The 16,836-nt window shown below is 41.6% G+C and overlaps 1 protein-coding gene across 1 annotated transcript in view; it reads right to left on the reverse strand.

The window, feature by feature from the left end:
- The window catches only part of PRKD3 (protein kinase D3), an 85,463-nt gene that overhangs the window by 40,662 nt on the left and 27,965 nt on the right, over positions 1–16,836 (reverse strand). Inside the window, exon 3 of the mRNA XM_034764953.1 lies at positions 1,017–1,155. Within this exon, the coding sequence (XP_034620844.1) occupies positions 1,017–1,155 (139 nt within the window). The remainder of the gene's footprint in view (positions 1–1,016; positions 1,156–16,836) is intronic.

Below are 16,836 nucleotides of genomic sequence, written 5' to 3' on the forward strand. Positions count from 1 at the left end.
CAACGTTACCAACAGTCCATGGATGTCCATTTATTTCAGTAGGCTTTGAATCAGATCCATAGAGCCCAACACCGCAAAGATTTTGAAAAATGCAATGGGTTCTTTAATAACCGCCAACTTTGTTTTCTGCATCATCTACAAGCTCAGGGGTTCTCAAACTGGGGGTCGCGAGGTTATTACATGGGGGGTCATAAGCTGTCAGCCTCCACCCCAACCGCACTTTGCCTCCTGCATTTATAATGGTGTTAAATATATTAAAAAGTGTTTTTAATTTATAAGGGGGGGGGGTCACACTCAGAGGCTTGCTCTGTGAAAAGGGTCACCAGTACAAAAGTTTGAGAACCACTGTACAAGATGGTTCACTCAAGCAACACAATGTCTCATAACACCACATCCTGACAGGTAATGATTCAGAAGACTCATCTACATTAGCACTCTTTTTTCTCAAAAAGAATAGGAGTACTTGTGGCACCTTAGAGACTAACAAATTTATTAGAGCATAAGTTTTCGTGGACTACAGCCCACTCCAAAAGTATGCTCTAATAAATTTGTTAATCTCTAAGGTGCCACAAGTACTCCTCTTCTTTTTGCGGATACAGACTAACACGGCTGCTACTCTTTCTTCTGTAATCCACCACTGATGGAAACTGTAAAATAGAAAGGGTGCAGACCTAGGTATAAACAACACGGTTGCTGGGGGAAAAGGGAAGGTGGAAGGAAACCACACCTGAGTTCTATCTATACTTTAGCTTCCACAGTTAATACCAGAGTTGGAGGATTAAGACCACAAAGTTTGTTAGTGCAGATGTAGCCACAGGGAAGACAAATTCACTGAATCACAAATACCATTTCAGGGAGCACTCTGGATTTCTTTGGAAATCTGCCTCAAAGCCTTCTCAGCCAAATAGCTTCAAGACCCACAGCCCACGGTTATATTGTTGCAGACAGTGTACTGTAATACTGTGACTGTTTTACTCAATAATAAGAATGGCTTCATTGAACTACAAAGGACCTACCAGAGAGCACAACCTCAACAAGATCTCCTTCATGTATCTCTTCTGCTGATGTAATCCTCTGCAAAATATTTTCCGAGTTCAGGTCATGGCGAAAGAGGAGAATTTTGTCATACATGCCAAAGAAACCACACTCTGGGAACTGTAACAAAAAAGACTCAAAATTAGCACATGCCATAGTTTGCTAAATCCCATCAACTGAATATTTTCTATATGACTACAGAACTTTTGTGTGCTGCAAGCATTCCACTAGAGCACCATGATGCGGTTAATACCTCAGCTTCTGAAAAACAAATTATCGGATTTGAAATACAGCACAGGCTAAAAAAAGGCAGAAATTAAATATGTATATTGAAATGGAAACTTCCTAAAACTACACTAAAAAGAAAGAGGCTTTTAGCCATGTTTTCTTGCTATCACTGATGCTGATGCACCGGTGGAGAATTACAGGTCTGAATTTTGCCAGATGCAGCCAACGATTCTAAAACAAATTTGATCCATTTAAAGGAAAATAAGACCTGCAAATTCAACATGCAATCTGAAAGCCAGGCTTTGCTCTAACTCAGCATCACCACCAGCAATCCTAATCCAGCAGAGGTGCTATTCAAGTATGTACCTCTGTAAACATTCAGCTCCAGATAAAAGATTATACAACTAGAACTTAGTTAACACTTCCGTTGATATGTGAGCCAGAGAAGAATCCAACTCAGTGTCCTACAACTCTTTAGATTCACAGGCATAAAAAGAGTAAAATTTTATTTTTGTCAAAGATGGCAGATAGGACTCCGAATACACACATGGAGCAAATATGCTTACAACACTATCATTTTTCTGACCATACCTTACTTGACTCCATGTTTGCCCTTTTTCCAAGAGTACTGTTATCAATTGTTGGCAGTAGAAAAGAAGAGTTGTGTTTTCTTTGGACCATGTAAATCAATATAGTAGTTCACACAGGAAAAGGAGGTTTCACCAAATAGGTTTTCACTGCTCTCCAGGACCCATCATCCCAGCCTCCCCCATCCTTGTGTCCAAACAGTTTGTACTCAGAGATTGGGTGAGAACGACTATACAAAAGCAGTTTGTAGAAGGGAGGAGGGAGAACATAGAGTCATATCACAGTATACAACAAGGGACAAAACTTTTAATTAAAAAGTGAAGTTTGGATTACAATTTCTTTACATACCCAGTAAACACAAAACATACACATTAAACATTCATGGTACCACATTACTTAAGTATCATACAGCATACAATTTTCTTTAGCCAAGGGAGCGGATGGTGAATTTCTGCCAGGGAATTTGTACAGATTCAATTATTGTGTCCATGGTTTCTGTATTTTCTTCTTGTGTATGTCATTTGAAAAGCAATGGGCTTGGATTGTAACTAAATTTTGAGATTTGAAAACCATTCTAATGCTTCTCGGGTAGCCACCGCGTTCCCCCTTGTGCCACCACTGCAAATACGAATGGGTCAGTTGTCTGATGCATCGCACTGTTTGTACCTAACCACAGTCACAATATGGTGATTCTTTGATTTTCCATTCGAGTTGGAGATATCCATACCCTCTGAACACTTTCCAAACGCGGTTGATTGCAGTCCACTGCCTATGGGGAAGGCAGAATCTTAGGACTTCTTTCGCTGGATCTTCAGTCAGGTCTTCAGAATATCACACAAGCGGCCCAAGATTCAAGCCAGAAAATTCTTGCATTCTTTCCATTGGCCTGTAGCATTGACACACAGATCCAGAAAGGCTTCCTGGATTTGAATGGGGAAAGTAGCAACAAAATGAGGTCTTAGTGTATCAGCAGATCCAGAGCGGCCAGGATCTTCTTGTACTCTTGGACCCCACCAATGTCTCACCTGATGTTGGCTGGCACAGTGCTCGCCAAAACTGGTAACCACAGTATTGGCATTGATTTGAGAGAGCTGCTAACAATTGTGAGGATAGCATTGATTTCAGTGTCAATGAGATTGGTGTGGAAGCTATTTTACCAAACTGGCATACAACACTCCACCATTGGCAAGACCAGGGCTTGTACTGACGTTCGAAGCGTGCTTGCATCACATCTCCAGTATATGCTTGTGAGCTTCTTGATGATATTAACCTTTGTCTTTATCTTCTTTTTGGTGTTGTCAACATGTTGGTGACAGCTTGGCATCTGATCAAGGGTAACTCCAAAGTACTCAGGATTGTGGTCATGGAGTAGAGGCAGACCACAGAAGTCCACTTTCCTTGGCACTTCAGCCTCATGGTTATTCAAGTGGAAGGCAGACACAGGTGTTTTCAAAGTGTTGGGTTTCAGTTGCCAAGCTCTGAAATAAGTCTCAAATGTCCAGAGGTGGTAGTTCATGACCTTTTCTGTGGCCTTCAAAGACTATGCTTGCATTGCTAGCACAGTGTCATCTTCATAGATGAATTTATGGTATGATGTGACCAGAATGTTGCTGGTACAGAGACAGAACAGTGCAGGCCCTAAAACGGATCCATGTGGGAGGCTATTGTTCAATCTCCACAATGTGTTGGCAGATTCACCAGGTGTACAGTGATTTTTCTGTTACTCAGCATCTCAGTGATAAGTCTGATGGTTGATTAGCACCGAAAAGCTAATTCATTCAGCAGGAGACTTCTGCGCCATACAGTATCTTATGCAGAATGTCAATGAATGCTGCTGCGGTTTTTAATTTTCACTGGATTTTATGTAGCTGGTTAAGGCCAGCATCTGGTCACAGCAGTTGCAACTAGTTCTTAATCTGGCCGGCTCTTTGGGGACCAGATGCTCCAGTATCCGCTACAACCTTTGAAGTAGGAGCCGCTCCAACAATTTATAGCACCTGCTAAGGAGGGAGATGGGCCAGTATCTTTTGGGGGTCAGTGGCCTCTTTTCCAGGCTTCAAAATGGCTATAATCTGTATTTCCTTCCTTATGCCAGCATTTCTTCAACAACACTGATGTGACCATCTTTATTTTACTGAGCATGCCATCCATGTTTACTTTGGATGACCATTGTGTACAATACTCAGGAGTCACCAGGCTTCCAGCAGTTAACAGTGCATAGCACTCAGAATGTACTTGAGCGGTCATGAAGATAGGCAGCTCTTGTTCAATATCAGTGGGTATCTCACACACATCAGGAAGAAAAGAAAAGAGCTTGGTGGATACTGTGGCACATTTAATCTACGAACACTGGTTGAGATTATCCATCCCATGTTCCCAGTCATTGTGAAGCTGATTCATTGTGCTTCTGAAGAAGCAGCAGGCTGTTTATTCTTCCTGCCTGATCCATTCTCATATGTTCCACACACATATGTTACTCTTTTCTTCGGTTGTATTCTGGAAAGAGGTTATGGCAGCATAACCATGTTCTCAAAAGCAGATCATTGTAAACCATCAAACATGAGCTGATAGAGAACAAAATTCCATCACTGTCATGCGATATTACCTACACCTCCCCACTTATTTGCTAAGTAAGCAATCTTCAGCACTTATTGCCAACTTCACTCTATCCAAGCAGAGCCATCCACAGATGAATCTTGGTAACTGGCATTTGTCCATGAATTATCAGAAAGTAGTATTTTTCCATCAAACTCCCAAAGGTCTGTGTCGGGGGAGGAGATAAAGAGGGTGGGAATGTCTGTGCCTGAATCATAAGAAGAGATTTTGTAATACACACACTGATGCTATGTAATAGTAATATTTCCCATGTTTGGCTAACCAAACTCCCACCTCTTCCTCACCATTTCAGACTAGATACTAGGGATCAGTAATAGCATGCTAGGCTGTTGTAAGTCACTTTTATTCAAAATATTAGAATTTTATAAATTGGCCTTCTAGACTTGGTTCTTAATGTCTTGGTTACTGTTCATTTTCGGGTGGTTTTTGTTGGCAAAGCCAGCTTCTCCAGGGTGACCTCATCTGCACTTTCTTGGCCTCAGAATGTAAGCGTATTTTGGCTTCCAATGTACTTTGGTACTGCTCCAGCTCACTACAGCTGCCTGTGAGGGAAAATAGGCTATGGAGTAATGAATTAAGGAGAAAACAGAGTATGAAGAATTAAGAGAACTGCATTAAGCAGAGCATACATAATGTGGCCTTAAATGCTGTAAATAAGAGCAATACACAGTACCTCTAATTTTAAGATCTGTACTCAAAACTTTGACTTCTCCAGTGTCTGTCTGTCTCTCTCAGGTCTGCCTCTGTGTCATCCTTCCAGGAAGTTTCCAGGAAGATGTGGTATCAACCACATCAGTGATAAATTCTTCCTTCTCGATGAAGCAATGCTACACCATGGCAGGTGGACATCTGAAGGTTCAATTACCAATAGTGATGTCTCATAGTTTAAGGGTGTTAAAACACCACTCCTTGTAAACCATAACCAGCAGAGAATCTGATGATTCAGAGGGATGCCTATTTGTGCTTACTGTGTTCAGCAGAACATTAGAGGATATCCTCTAAGACAGTGGTTCCCAAACTTTAACAACCCCTGAACCCCTTTCACAAAAATATCAAATCTCACATATCCCCTCCTAAGAATGAATATTTCCAGGGATTTTCTCCCTTCTCTGAGCATAAATTATAGAAGCAGTGATCTTGGAAATAATTTGGGTTTTTTATGACACGATTACACACTATTTATTATTACATTATTATCATTACATTATTAATTTGATTACATTATGAAAACTGCAACACTCTTCCAAGATTTCACTTTTGTAGCTCATATCACTTCGATTAAACCTCCTACATGTTTCATCAAGGAGTATCAGATGTGAAACAGCATGAAGGTATTTAAGAAGCCAACTCAAAGAATTCCTCCCACAAGCATTCGGGTCTTGAGCAGTCCAGGCAAACAACGCACCACGACAACAAAGCTTAAACTTGTTCTTCATAACTTTAAAAACAACACTAGCAGCTTATTTAATTTTAGAAACAGCAAAAAATATCCACCTCCCTTTCCATTTCTCATAAGGAGTCTTGAAGTTTAAATCTCCTGAGTGTGATGGATGCACTTGCTTTGATCTGCATAGTTCTTGGAAGTCCGGAACCATCGGAGAAAGATAAAGTCTCAGGTCTGGTTCAGCGTTGAGTCTGCTTCTATTTGGTTTTCAGATGTGCATATGAGGAAAATACTTTCTCGCATAAGTATGTTGTTGAAAACGGTAACAAAACTATCCTAGCTTTTTCTGCCATCTTAAACTCAGCCAAAAGTTGATCAATGACAAATTTCTGAAACTCCTTTCAATTCATAATCACAGGAGATCTCAATTTCTCTTTTTCCTCAGTGCTCAAATCTGCGTTGAGAAAGTGGTATCATCAAAGGGGTTGCAAATCCAGTTATCACCTGACATAGCTAAAAAGTATTGCCTGAAATTTGCGCAAAGTCCTTTTAGGTGTGCAGTTATATTGGTTTTAGTGTACTGATCCAACCGAAGTTTATGTTCTGCCAGGAAGTCATGGTCATGGGGCTCAGGCTGCCGGCTGCCAGCCCCCCCGCGCCCGGGGTCCCTAGGGATGGCTCTGTCTGCCATTACAGAATTTTTTTCTGAGAACCCCCCGATACATTTCGCGAACCCCCAAGGGTTCACAAACCCCAGTTTGGGAACCACTGCTCTAAGAGAAAACCACATATAGTATATATTGTATATATGTGCGCGGGGGGGGGGGGGGTTGTATATACATACACACACCCCCACACACCAATACCTATATATACACATACCTAAACACAAAAAAGGGTGATCTATTACATGTACTGCCTTCTTAACCTGTACTCATCCTCTGAGCATCAAGCAATATCCACTGAAAACCAAGGCCGGCTCTAGGTTTTTTGCCGCCCCAAGCCAAAAAAAAAAAAAAAAACCTCCAAGAGCGCAACTGCCGAAGCAAAAAATAAAATAAAAAAAGGGGGGAGGGTGGCCAGAATGCCACCCCTGAAATTGTGCCACCCCAAGCACATGCTTGGTTTGCTGGTGCCTAGAGCCAGCGGCTGAAAACAAAATGCAACTACATGCAAAAAGTGTTTCCATCTTTTTTCTCTTAAAAAAAAAAAAATTCTACTGGCTTGATGCCCAGGATGTACAATACTCAGTCATAGGCCAGTAACTAATTTGAAGCTTGAAATCTTACAGAATATCAGGTCAGAAATGGAAGCTTTTTATGCCATTAGAAAGAATGAAATGATCTGCCCATCCAAAGGTATTAGATTTCCGCATTTAGCCATAGCAGAATTCTAGATATCAGACCTTATTATCATGGCATTATGTACAGAAGAGTAATTGTATGTTATTTAAAGGTTTGTGAAATGTATTTATAATTAATTTCTCTCTCCGAAGCCTGGCCTATTGAAATCATTATACTAACAAAATCTACCTTTAGAGGCAGAGGGGTTACAAAATATAGCTTCCATAAAAACATCTGAAGACTCAAACATAATAAAATAGCTTTTATTTACAAGGTATGGCATGTAAAGGATCCATGCTGGTTTAATATGGTATGAAGGTTATAACATTTGGGATGTCTGGAAAATTCACAACCTCATCACTCAAGAGCAATGCAGCTATTAGAAACTCAGAATAAAACCTTCTTTACCATACCATGTTTTATATAATATTTTATTGCAATATATTTTAGCATTTTGTTCAAGTCCCCATCACCATAATTATTAGATTGCATAGCAAAGTCCCAGGTTGCTTTTATAGAGTGTTCAGCTCTTGGGTTATAAGAAGCTTTGCTAAGAGTAGGAATCTTTAATTTGGGCGGGGGGGGGGGAGAGATGTGCCTGTAAATGTTATTTTGATTATGGAGGAAAACTTTACCAAAGAGGAAAATATTGCAGCTTGACCTCAAGGTGGTCGAACTCTAGATTAATCATCTCTACTAAAAATTCATTCCACCACCAGACCCCAACTGAGAATGCCTCATCTCTGGCTCTCATGTATTTACTATAACTATCATCAATGTTTCAATTGAAGGAAACAGGTTCTCTTTCATCTTTGGTGGAACTCATCCTCTTCTCTGACTATTACTAAACCATCTCGAGCAGAAGACTTATCCCTGACACAAAAGTAAATACTTTTGTCTTTAGAAAGCAGCACATTGCACTATATGCCAAATATATTAAAAGTTACATATCTTTGTGAAGGGGGTCATCTCAGAACCTCTGATAAAGACTATTAACTCATTCAAAATTACTCAGTTTGTGACCTGCTTTAAAAAAATTGCCTATGTCACTTGTATAATCAGCCTGGCCCAGATATTTTAGTTAATATAAAGAAAGCTTCAAGTTTTCATGACTGAGAAAAGCCAGTCTAGAAATATCATTTATGGAGGGGGCAAGAGTTTTCCTATGATCAGAGGAGAGATTTTAAAGCACTTTAAAATTCAGATCTGATCCATGGGGGGAGGTGGAGAGGAAGGGATTTTCTTTAATGTTGGCTTTTTGTGTAAAAATCTACTTTGTACTACACCACATCAAGGTCAAACTCTGCCAGCAAAGCCAATATAGTCTACTCAAATTGAAGTAACCAGCTGCTAGTGGTTTCAGCATTTTATTCTGTTCCAATGCCCCAAGTGCAAGTGTGAGTTTAAAATGTAACAAATATAAAAGAGGAAAGACAGACTCTCTCTACACTAGTGTTCTGAACCTGTGGCCCAATCAGCACACAGCTGTGGCCCATGTGACATCCTCAGGGCCATAACTAGGGTACGACAGGAGGGGCACCTGCCCTGGGAGCAGAGCCAGTTGGGGGGGGGTGTGTGCAAACAATGGCACAACACAGGATCGGCCCCAGCATCAGCCCCCCTCCCCTGAGCAGGATCAGGCCGAGCGGTATCGCCTCACCAACCCTCCCACAGGATCGGGCCCTGCAGCAGCAGGAGGCCAGGTGCTCAGCACCCCCACACCATGCAGCATCACCAGTCCAATGACCCCAGCTGGAGCAGGCTACCTGACACTAGGATCACAGCAGCAGGTGGGCAGGGCTGTCATAACAAATACTAAACACTTTATTATTAATTATAATTTATTATTATTATATGTACCGAATTTTACTTTTCCCCAGGCGGGTTCCACCCCTGCTCTGCCCTGAGGCCCCCTGCCTACACTCTGCCTCTTCCCACCCCCACTGTGCTCCCTTCCCAAGGCCCCTGCCCACCACTCACTGCTGGTCTCTGCCCTCTCCCAAGCCGCCAAACAGCTGTTTGATTAGCAGATCAGCAGTGCTGCTTAACAGCTATGGCTGGTAGGAGCTGAGCATCCACTTTTTTTCCCACGGTGTCGGCACCTATGCAGGTAGTATATATATTATGTGGATGTGGCCCACATAATATACAGAGAGCTGCATATGGGGCCCACAATGGTAAATAGGTTGAAAACTACTACTACTCTACACAAACACAAAGAGGACATATTTACAACAGAGAAGGTGATGTATCTCATGATATTCATATTTTGCTTTCAAAATGATTTATATGCACAGGGAGAGTTTGTTAAGAGTTTAGAGAACAATCTGAAGTTGTAGCTCAATTCTATTAAAGTTCCATATTTAATTACAATTTTAAAATGACTCAGACAAAAAGAGTATTAGTTAACTAAACCTTGAAAAATTACAAATGATTCAAAGTTATCAAACTAAATTTTCAACTAGACAGTAATTCTCACCTCCATCTACCAGAAACAAAAAAATCAAGGGAGATACCACCTCCAAAATGAAAAGCTACACTGACAACTATGCTAAGTAAATGCTCACAGAAAATATCAACAGCTTAACAGAAAGGTAAGCCTTCCAATAATTTAATTTTACCACTTAGGCTCTTATTTTTCATTCAGGCAGAACATTTCATCCAATGCTGAACATGTTTGGAATAGTCTCTTAAATTAGAGGTTGTCTAACTGAGACGGTGTCTTGGCCAGTTTTCACTTTGCTAGATAACAGTAACAAGGAAATGATCCTTGTAAAATGTTCTGACATTTTTGAGTTAGAGGGTTTATTTAAGTTCAACGTATTAGTTTTCTAAAATGAAAGTTGTGGATAAACTGTTCCGAGTGCAACTGCCATATTTATATAATAAAAGACCAATCTTTAGTCTTTGTTAAAAAAATACTTGTATTTTGGTCCATATTAAATCCCTTTACTTCCTTGTTATAGAAAGAAGAGCTTCCTCCCAAACAAAGTTGCTTATCAATTGCAGCAATGAAGACAAGTGAGATTCGGGGGCTGTAGCACTCAAGAAGATACGAGACTGGAAGGCGAGGGCCAGGGAGAGAAAATAGAGATATGTGCACCCCAAGCCCTACAAAACATGTTTCTGCCTCACCCTGCCAAAGACATCAAACTAGGTCATAGGGGCACTGCTGGGGGAGATCAGATGGCCACTAAGTGCTGATTTCTCCACCTCCCCATAAGAGACGGGAACTGTTGGCCAGTCAGCTACTACACCTCTACCCCAATATAACACGAATTTGGATATAATGCAGTAAAGCAGTGCTCCTGGGGGTAGGAGGGCGGGGCTACGCACTCCAGCAGATCAAAGCAAGTTCAATATAACGCGGTTTCACTTATAACGCGGTAAGATTTTTTGGCTCCCAAGGACAGCATTATATCAGGGTAGAGGTGTACTACTACTCTCCCAGTGGCCCCCCCTGACATCCAGGGCATTCAAATGATCTTCTGTAAATCATCATATAACCTCTGTGCCTCAATTTGTAAAAATGAGAATTACATTTTCCTGCATCATAGGGATATCAAATTTCATTCACAAATGTTTATAAAGTGCTGTGAGAGCTTTAGACTCCAGGTACTTTAGTAGTATTAATAATAAAAGTTAGTATTTTAATGCCTAAATCAATTGTATGCATATGATGACGACTCCCTGTTAGAGCATATCAACTACACGTTGTGGAATAATTTACTTCAGCAACAGGGAGAATGCCAGCATGCAGGCACTTGCTATCAGGGTCACCTATTGTCTGCCTGCAATGAGAAGTGAGAATTTTTATTGATGCAATGACGGTTCTACTCATTAAGGGAGACAACCATTGACAGAGAGCAAGGATTGACAGTCCTCTCTCAGGACAGATCACACAGAATCAACTATGCACCACGGATTTCCAGGGATCCACCAACAAGCAGTTTCCATGACTAGGGGGCTAGACTGCAGGAGTCATTTTCTATTTCTTTTTGTGAAGATTGTTCATTAATTTTTTCCTTGTTCTGTGCTTTTAGGGCATATGCGCCAGAAATTTTCCCCCAGTTAACTAGAAATCACGTAGGAAGGTGAAAAATATGTTTGTTTATAAAGTTTAAGCTGTAACTAAATCTATTTAACCATTCTCATGTACAAGTCCTAGATTAAAACTCATTGTAGTAATTGTAAATCATTAAACAAATTATAAACACTCAAAGCAACTAACTCACAGGAAAACTATAGTTAAGAGATTGTGCATGCCATGTGGAAATCCCCTTTGTAGCTGCAAATCGTAAAACATACCAGACTCTCTTTCCACATTCAGGAAAGTACTTTTTCCTTACTAGAAAACAGCTTCAAAGTCTCTCACCATTAGGATCTAATTCCAAAGTGTCTGAAGCAAGGTGTAAGAATTACAGTATTGCTAAGAACTTTGAGACTTGACTCTCAAACAAATGACATGCTCTACATGATAGGATAAATTAGTTTCTGAAAAGGAAAGCATTGATGGAAGATGTCTGTGTCAGATTGATGTAAGCAAGTAAAATCAATTTAATGTAGGAGGCTACCTTGTGTGTTAGAAATGAAGACTACGTACTACAGGTAAGGCTGCGAGTCTTTCATGAAGGTCACAGTAGCCACAGATTCCATGACTTTCCGGGACCTTCGGGACTTCCTCAGCTGCAGCAGCTGACCCCAGGGCCTCCCCAGCAGCTGGCGCAGCCCCCGGGGCCAACCACACTGGCCACTGTTCGGGCAGCCCCAGGCTGCTGGTCCTGGGCGCTGACCCGAAGCAGTGGTTTGGGAAGAGCAGTCCGAGGCCCCCGGGGCCGCCCCCCTCCCAGAAGCAGCAACAGGACCCCCGAGCCGCCCCCTCCCAGGAGCAGCGACAGGACCCCAGGCCACCCCATATAGCATATACAGTTGCAAATATTGTTTCCCCTCTCTTTAAAAACCTCACTTTTGATTTTAAGAACAGGCAATCATTTATTTTAGGGGAATATATTTTTCAACCTTTTGGTAATCTGTCTCTTGAGATACAAACCTCAGATAAGATACGTAAGAATCCTAACACAAACTCCGTAATATATCTATGTACATGCATAGGTCATAGCATCCTCACCTGAAGGCAATTTATTACAGACCTAACCTTCATTTTCTATAACCGGTTTTGAACCAGTCATTCAAGAAACCAAGGCCTTGTCTGCATTCTAGTGCTCAATCATTTGTGTTTCTGTTGATGCAAAAAAAGATTGAGTGCATCTACATTTGCCAACTTCAACTAGTGTAAGGTTTGCTGTTGTGTCTACACTAGGGTTTCCTCACAGTGATTAAAATAACAAAGCTGTCACCTTTTACAGCTATCAAAAGGTAACTACCTCAGCTGGCTAAGCTCTTTAAATCACCAGCTGGGAGTCCCCTTTGTGCCCCTCATCATACCTTCAGCATATTTAATATCTCCCCAATACCAGAGATGGCCCCCCCCAGCCTCACCCCTCCATATTAACTGCTCCCTCTTTGCCCCATCACACAGTCCAGCTCGCAGGTCCACATCTGGCAATCCTGCAGTAGAAATTCAGCTGAGGCTGCATACTCAGCCCCATCCCCATGATCCATCACTGCATCCTCCTCCCACCTCCAGCTCTGGAATTCCTCAGCTAGAGAACTACTGGTTGTTTGCCAGCTACAAGCCCTGCTCTGATGAGCCACGGGTGTTTCGTCAGCATATCTGTAGCTGGCTGGGCTTCAGCAGGAGTGGAGCTGGCAGCTTTATTTCTCACAGCCCTTCAGCTACCCTCCCCCAGCTCATCCATTCCCTGTTATATTTGTAAGGGCGGTGAGGAGCTCAAATACCAACTCCTAACTTCTGCTGCCATCTGAGCTAACAAGCAGTATGTGGATCTCTGGCCAATAGTCTCACTGGCAAACAAGCAGGGGTTTTATATTCCAAAGAGTGTCTTTTAGAAAAGCAATTTAAAGCTAAACTTTGCATAAATTCTTATTTTCAAGCAATATTATAAAAACCACCAGGAATTCTCCCTTTCGTAGTGCAGTAAGAAGTAAAGCTTTTCTAGTTTATCTTCCTGACAATTACATGAATAAATATCTGAGGGGGAACCATCAGACCCTTTTTCAATTTTTTAAGAGATATTCACAAGATACATTTAAACTTAAAACAAAATACAAACCAGAGTGGGGTTTTTTTGTTTGTTTGAAGAACAGTTTATTTTTATTTTTAAGAACAGTGACCCAGCCACTCCCAGTCTTTATTCAGGCCTAATTTGATGGTGTCAAGTTTGCAAATTAATTCCAGTTCTGCAGTTTCTTGTTGAAGTCTGTTTTTGAAGTATTTGTTGTTGTTGTTGTTGTTGAAGAATGGCGACTTTTAAGTCTGTTATTCTTCAACAACAAATACTTCAAAAACAGACTTCAACAAGAAACTGCAGAACTGGAATTAATTTGCAAACTTGACACCATCAAATTAGGCCTGAATAAAGACTGGGAGTGGCTGGGTCACTACAAAAAATAATTTTCCCTCTGTTGATACTCTCACCTTCTTGTCAACTGTTGGGAATGGGCCACATTCACCATGACTGAACTGGCCTCGTTAGCACTAACCCCTCACTTGGTAAGGCAACTTCCATCTTTTCATGTGATGTATATTTATACCTGCTTACTGTATTTTTCACTCCATGCATCTGATGAAGTGAGTTATAGCCCACGAAAGCTTATGCCCAAATAAATTTTAGTCTCTAAGGTGCCACAAGGACCCCTCGTTGTTTTTACTGATACAGACTAACATGACTACCCCTCTGAAACCTGTCACCAAACAATCTGCAGTGATTCAATGTATAAAATTTAATCCTAGTATTATTAAACTTCCTAAAAGCAAAATGGAGCCTCTTCTTAAGTGTAACAGTTCCAGAAGAGCATCTAACAGAATATCACATGGGGGAAGTCTGCTTATACAACAGATTGTGCCTTGGTGGACTTACATTGACATCAGTGCAGTTACATCAGGAGTTAACTTTGCCCTTTGTTCTGGTGGTACTTAATAACATTTCAGGAAGCAATACTTCATTTTCCACTTTATATAACAACATTACTGGAATTAAATTGAGGACCTTAAAGCAGTGTACAGCAACCAGTATTGCTGGAGTGAAAAAAACAACTGGGGTTTTTCCTCTATCTTGGCAATAATTGAAAATTATTCCGGTTCAAGTTCCAGATCTTACATTACACAATTCTGGACCAATCGTCAAAAACTCTCACACAAGGGACAAGTAAAGGCGGATACTGTTTTACGGTCCAATATCTCATGACCCACCATAACTCAAAACAAATGCTTACACCATTTGAAAGTTAATCCCAGCTTCTTTCTAATGGCACAAAACATCTGTAATCTTGTCAATTTTTATAATTAACTGAAGTCACATCGTTCTGATTACCACCTTGTGTCCTCAGCCAGCTACCCATCCCAATACTTAAAATCATGTCAGAATTCATGCCATCATCTGGAGAACTAGACTTCAAAATCCAGTACTATAGATATTTTCTCCACCTTCTGCCTTGCCATATAGGCATTACTTCACTGGTGCTGCCACCTGGTACACCAGAAAGCCAAGCATGTGTCAATGCCTTGGCGCAAACACACACACACCCCCCCCCCCCCCCCACCTGCATACATCCCTGTTTTGCTAACCTCTCTTCCCTCATCTCCCCACCACTCTGGTCACTTCCTTGTACCCCAAATCTGACTCACTCCCCTAGCCTCCACACATCTAGACTCATGCCTCCTATTGCCACCAAAACCTTCTCTCACTCCCCACTAAAGCCTGCCTCCCTGGCATACCAGGGGCATGTGGAAAGAATAAACAGGTCAGTCAATGCTGCAAGCTGACAGCTGGGTAGATATAAATTGATGGGTTATTTTTTTTTAAAATGTATCAATTATAATTTAATTAACAAAATAAAATCTGATCAGGTTTTCTCTTTAAAAATACATCATCCCTGATGATGCCACAGCACAACTGGTTGCTGAGCTCTGTGACTTTATCCTCATGCACAATTATTTCAAATTTGGTGACAATATATACCTCCAGACCAGTGGCACCGCTATGGGCACCCGCATGGCCCCACAATATGCCAACATTTATATGGCTGACCAGAAACAACGCTTCCTGAGCTCTCGTGCACTCACGCCCCTTCTCTACCTACGCTACATTGATGACATCATCATCTGGACCCATGGGAAGGAGACTCTGGAAGAATTCCACCACGATTTCAACAGCTTCCACCCCACCATCAACCTCAGCCTGTACCAATCTACACGGGAGGTCCACTTCCTAGACACCACGGTACAAATAAGTGACAGTCACGTTAACACCACCCTATACTGAAAACCCACCGACCGCTATGCCTACCTACATGCCTCCAGCTTCCATCCCAGACACACCACTCGATCCATCGTCTACAGCCAAGCACTGAGGTACAACCGCAGAGACCAACACCTACAAGATCTTCACCAAGCATTCTCAACACTACGATACCCACACAAGGAAATAAGGAAACAAATCAACAAAGCCAGATGTGTACCAGAAGCCTCCTGCTGCAAGACAAGCCCAAGAAAGAAACCAACAGAACTCCACTGGCCATCATCTACAGTCCTCAGCTAAAACCTCTCCAACACATCATTAGTGATCTACAACCCATCCTGGACAACGATCCCTTGCTTTCGCAGGCCTTGGGAGGCAGGCCAGTCCTCGCCCACAAACAACCCACCAACCTTAAGCATATTCTCACCAGCAACCACACACCACACCATAGTAACTCTAACTCAGGAACCAATCCTTGCAACAAACTTCGATGCCAACTCTGCCCACATATCTACACCAGCAACACCATCACAGGACCTAACCACATTAGCCACACCATCAGGGGCTCATTCACTTGCACATCTACCAATGTGATATACGCCATCATGTGCCAGCAATGCCCCTCTGCTATGTACATTGGCCAAACTGGACAGTCACTACGTAAAAGGATAAATGGACACAAGTCAGATATCAGGAATGGCAATATACAAAAACCTGTAGAACACTTCAACCTCCCTGGACACACAATAGCAGGTTTAAAGGTAGCTATCCTGCAGCAAAAAAACTTCAGGACCAGACTCCTAAGAAAAACTGCTGAGCTTCAGTTCATTTGCAAATTTGACACCATCAGCTCAGGATTAAACAAAGACTGTGAATGGCTAGCCAACTACAAAAGCAGTTTCTCCTCCCTTGATGTTCACACCTCAACTGCTAGAAGAGGGCCTCATCCTCCCTGACTGAACTAACCTCGTTATCTCTAGACTGATTCTTGCCTGCATATTTATACCTGCCTCTGGAAATTTCCACTACATGCATCCGACGAAGTGGGTATTCACCCACGAAAGCTTATGCTCCAATATGCCTGTTAGTCTATAAGGTGCCACAGGACTCTTTGTCGCTTTTTACAGATCCGGACTAACACTGCTACCCCTTTGATGTTTAAAATGAAATCTGAATTGAATACAAAATATGTTAAGGCCTAAACTTATTATAATGTCTCAAAACATTTAAATAAAAAAATGAATATGCTAACTCCATGACT

The sequence above is a fragment of the Trachemys scripta genome, chromosome 3 (assembly GCF_013100865.1).
Source record: "Trachemys scripta elegans isolate TJP31775 chromosome 3, CAS_Tse_1.0, whole genome shotgun sequence".
In the NCBI taxonomy this organism is placed as follows: domain Eukaryota; kingdom Metazoa; phylum Chordata; order Testudines; family Emydidae; genus Trachemys; species Trachemys scripta.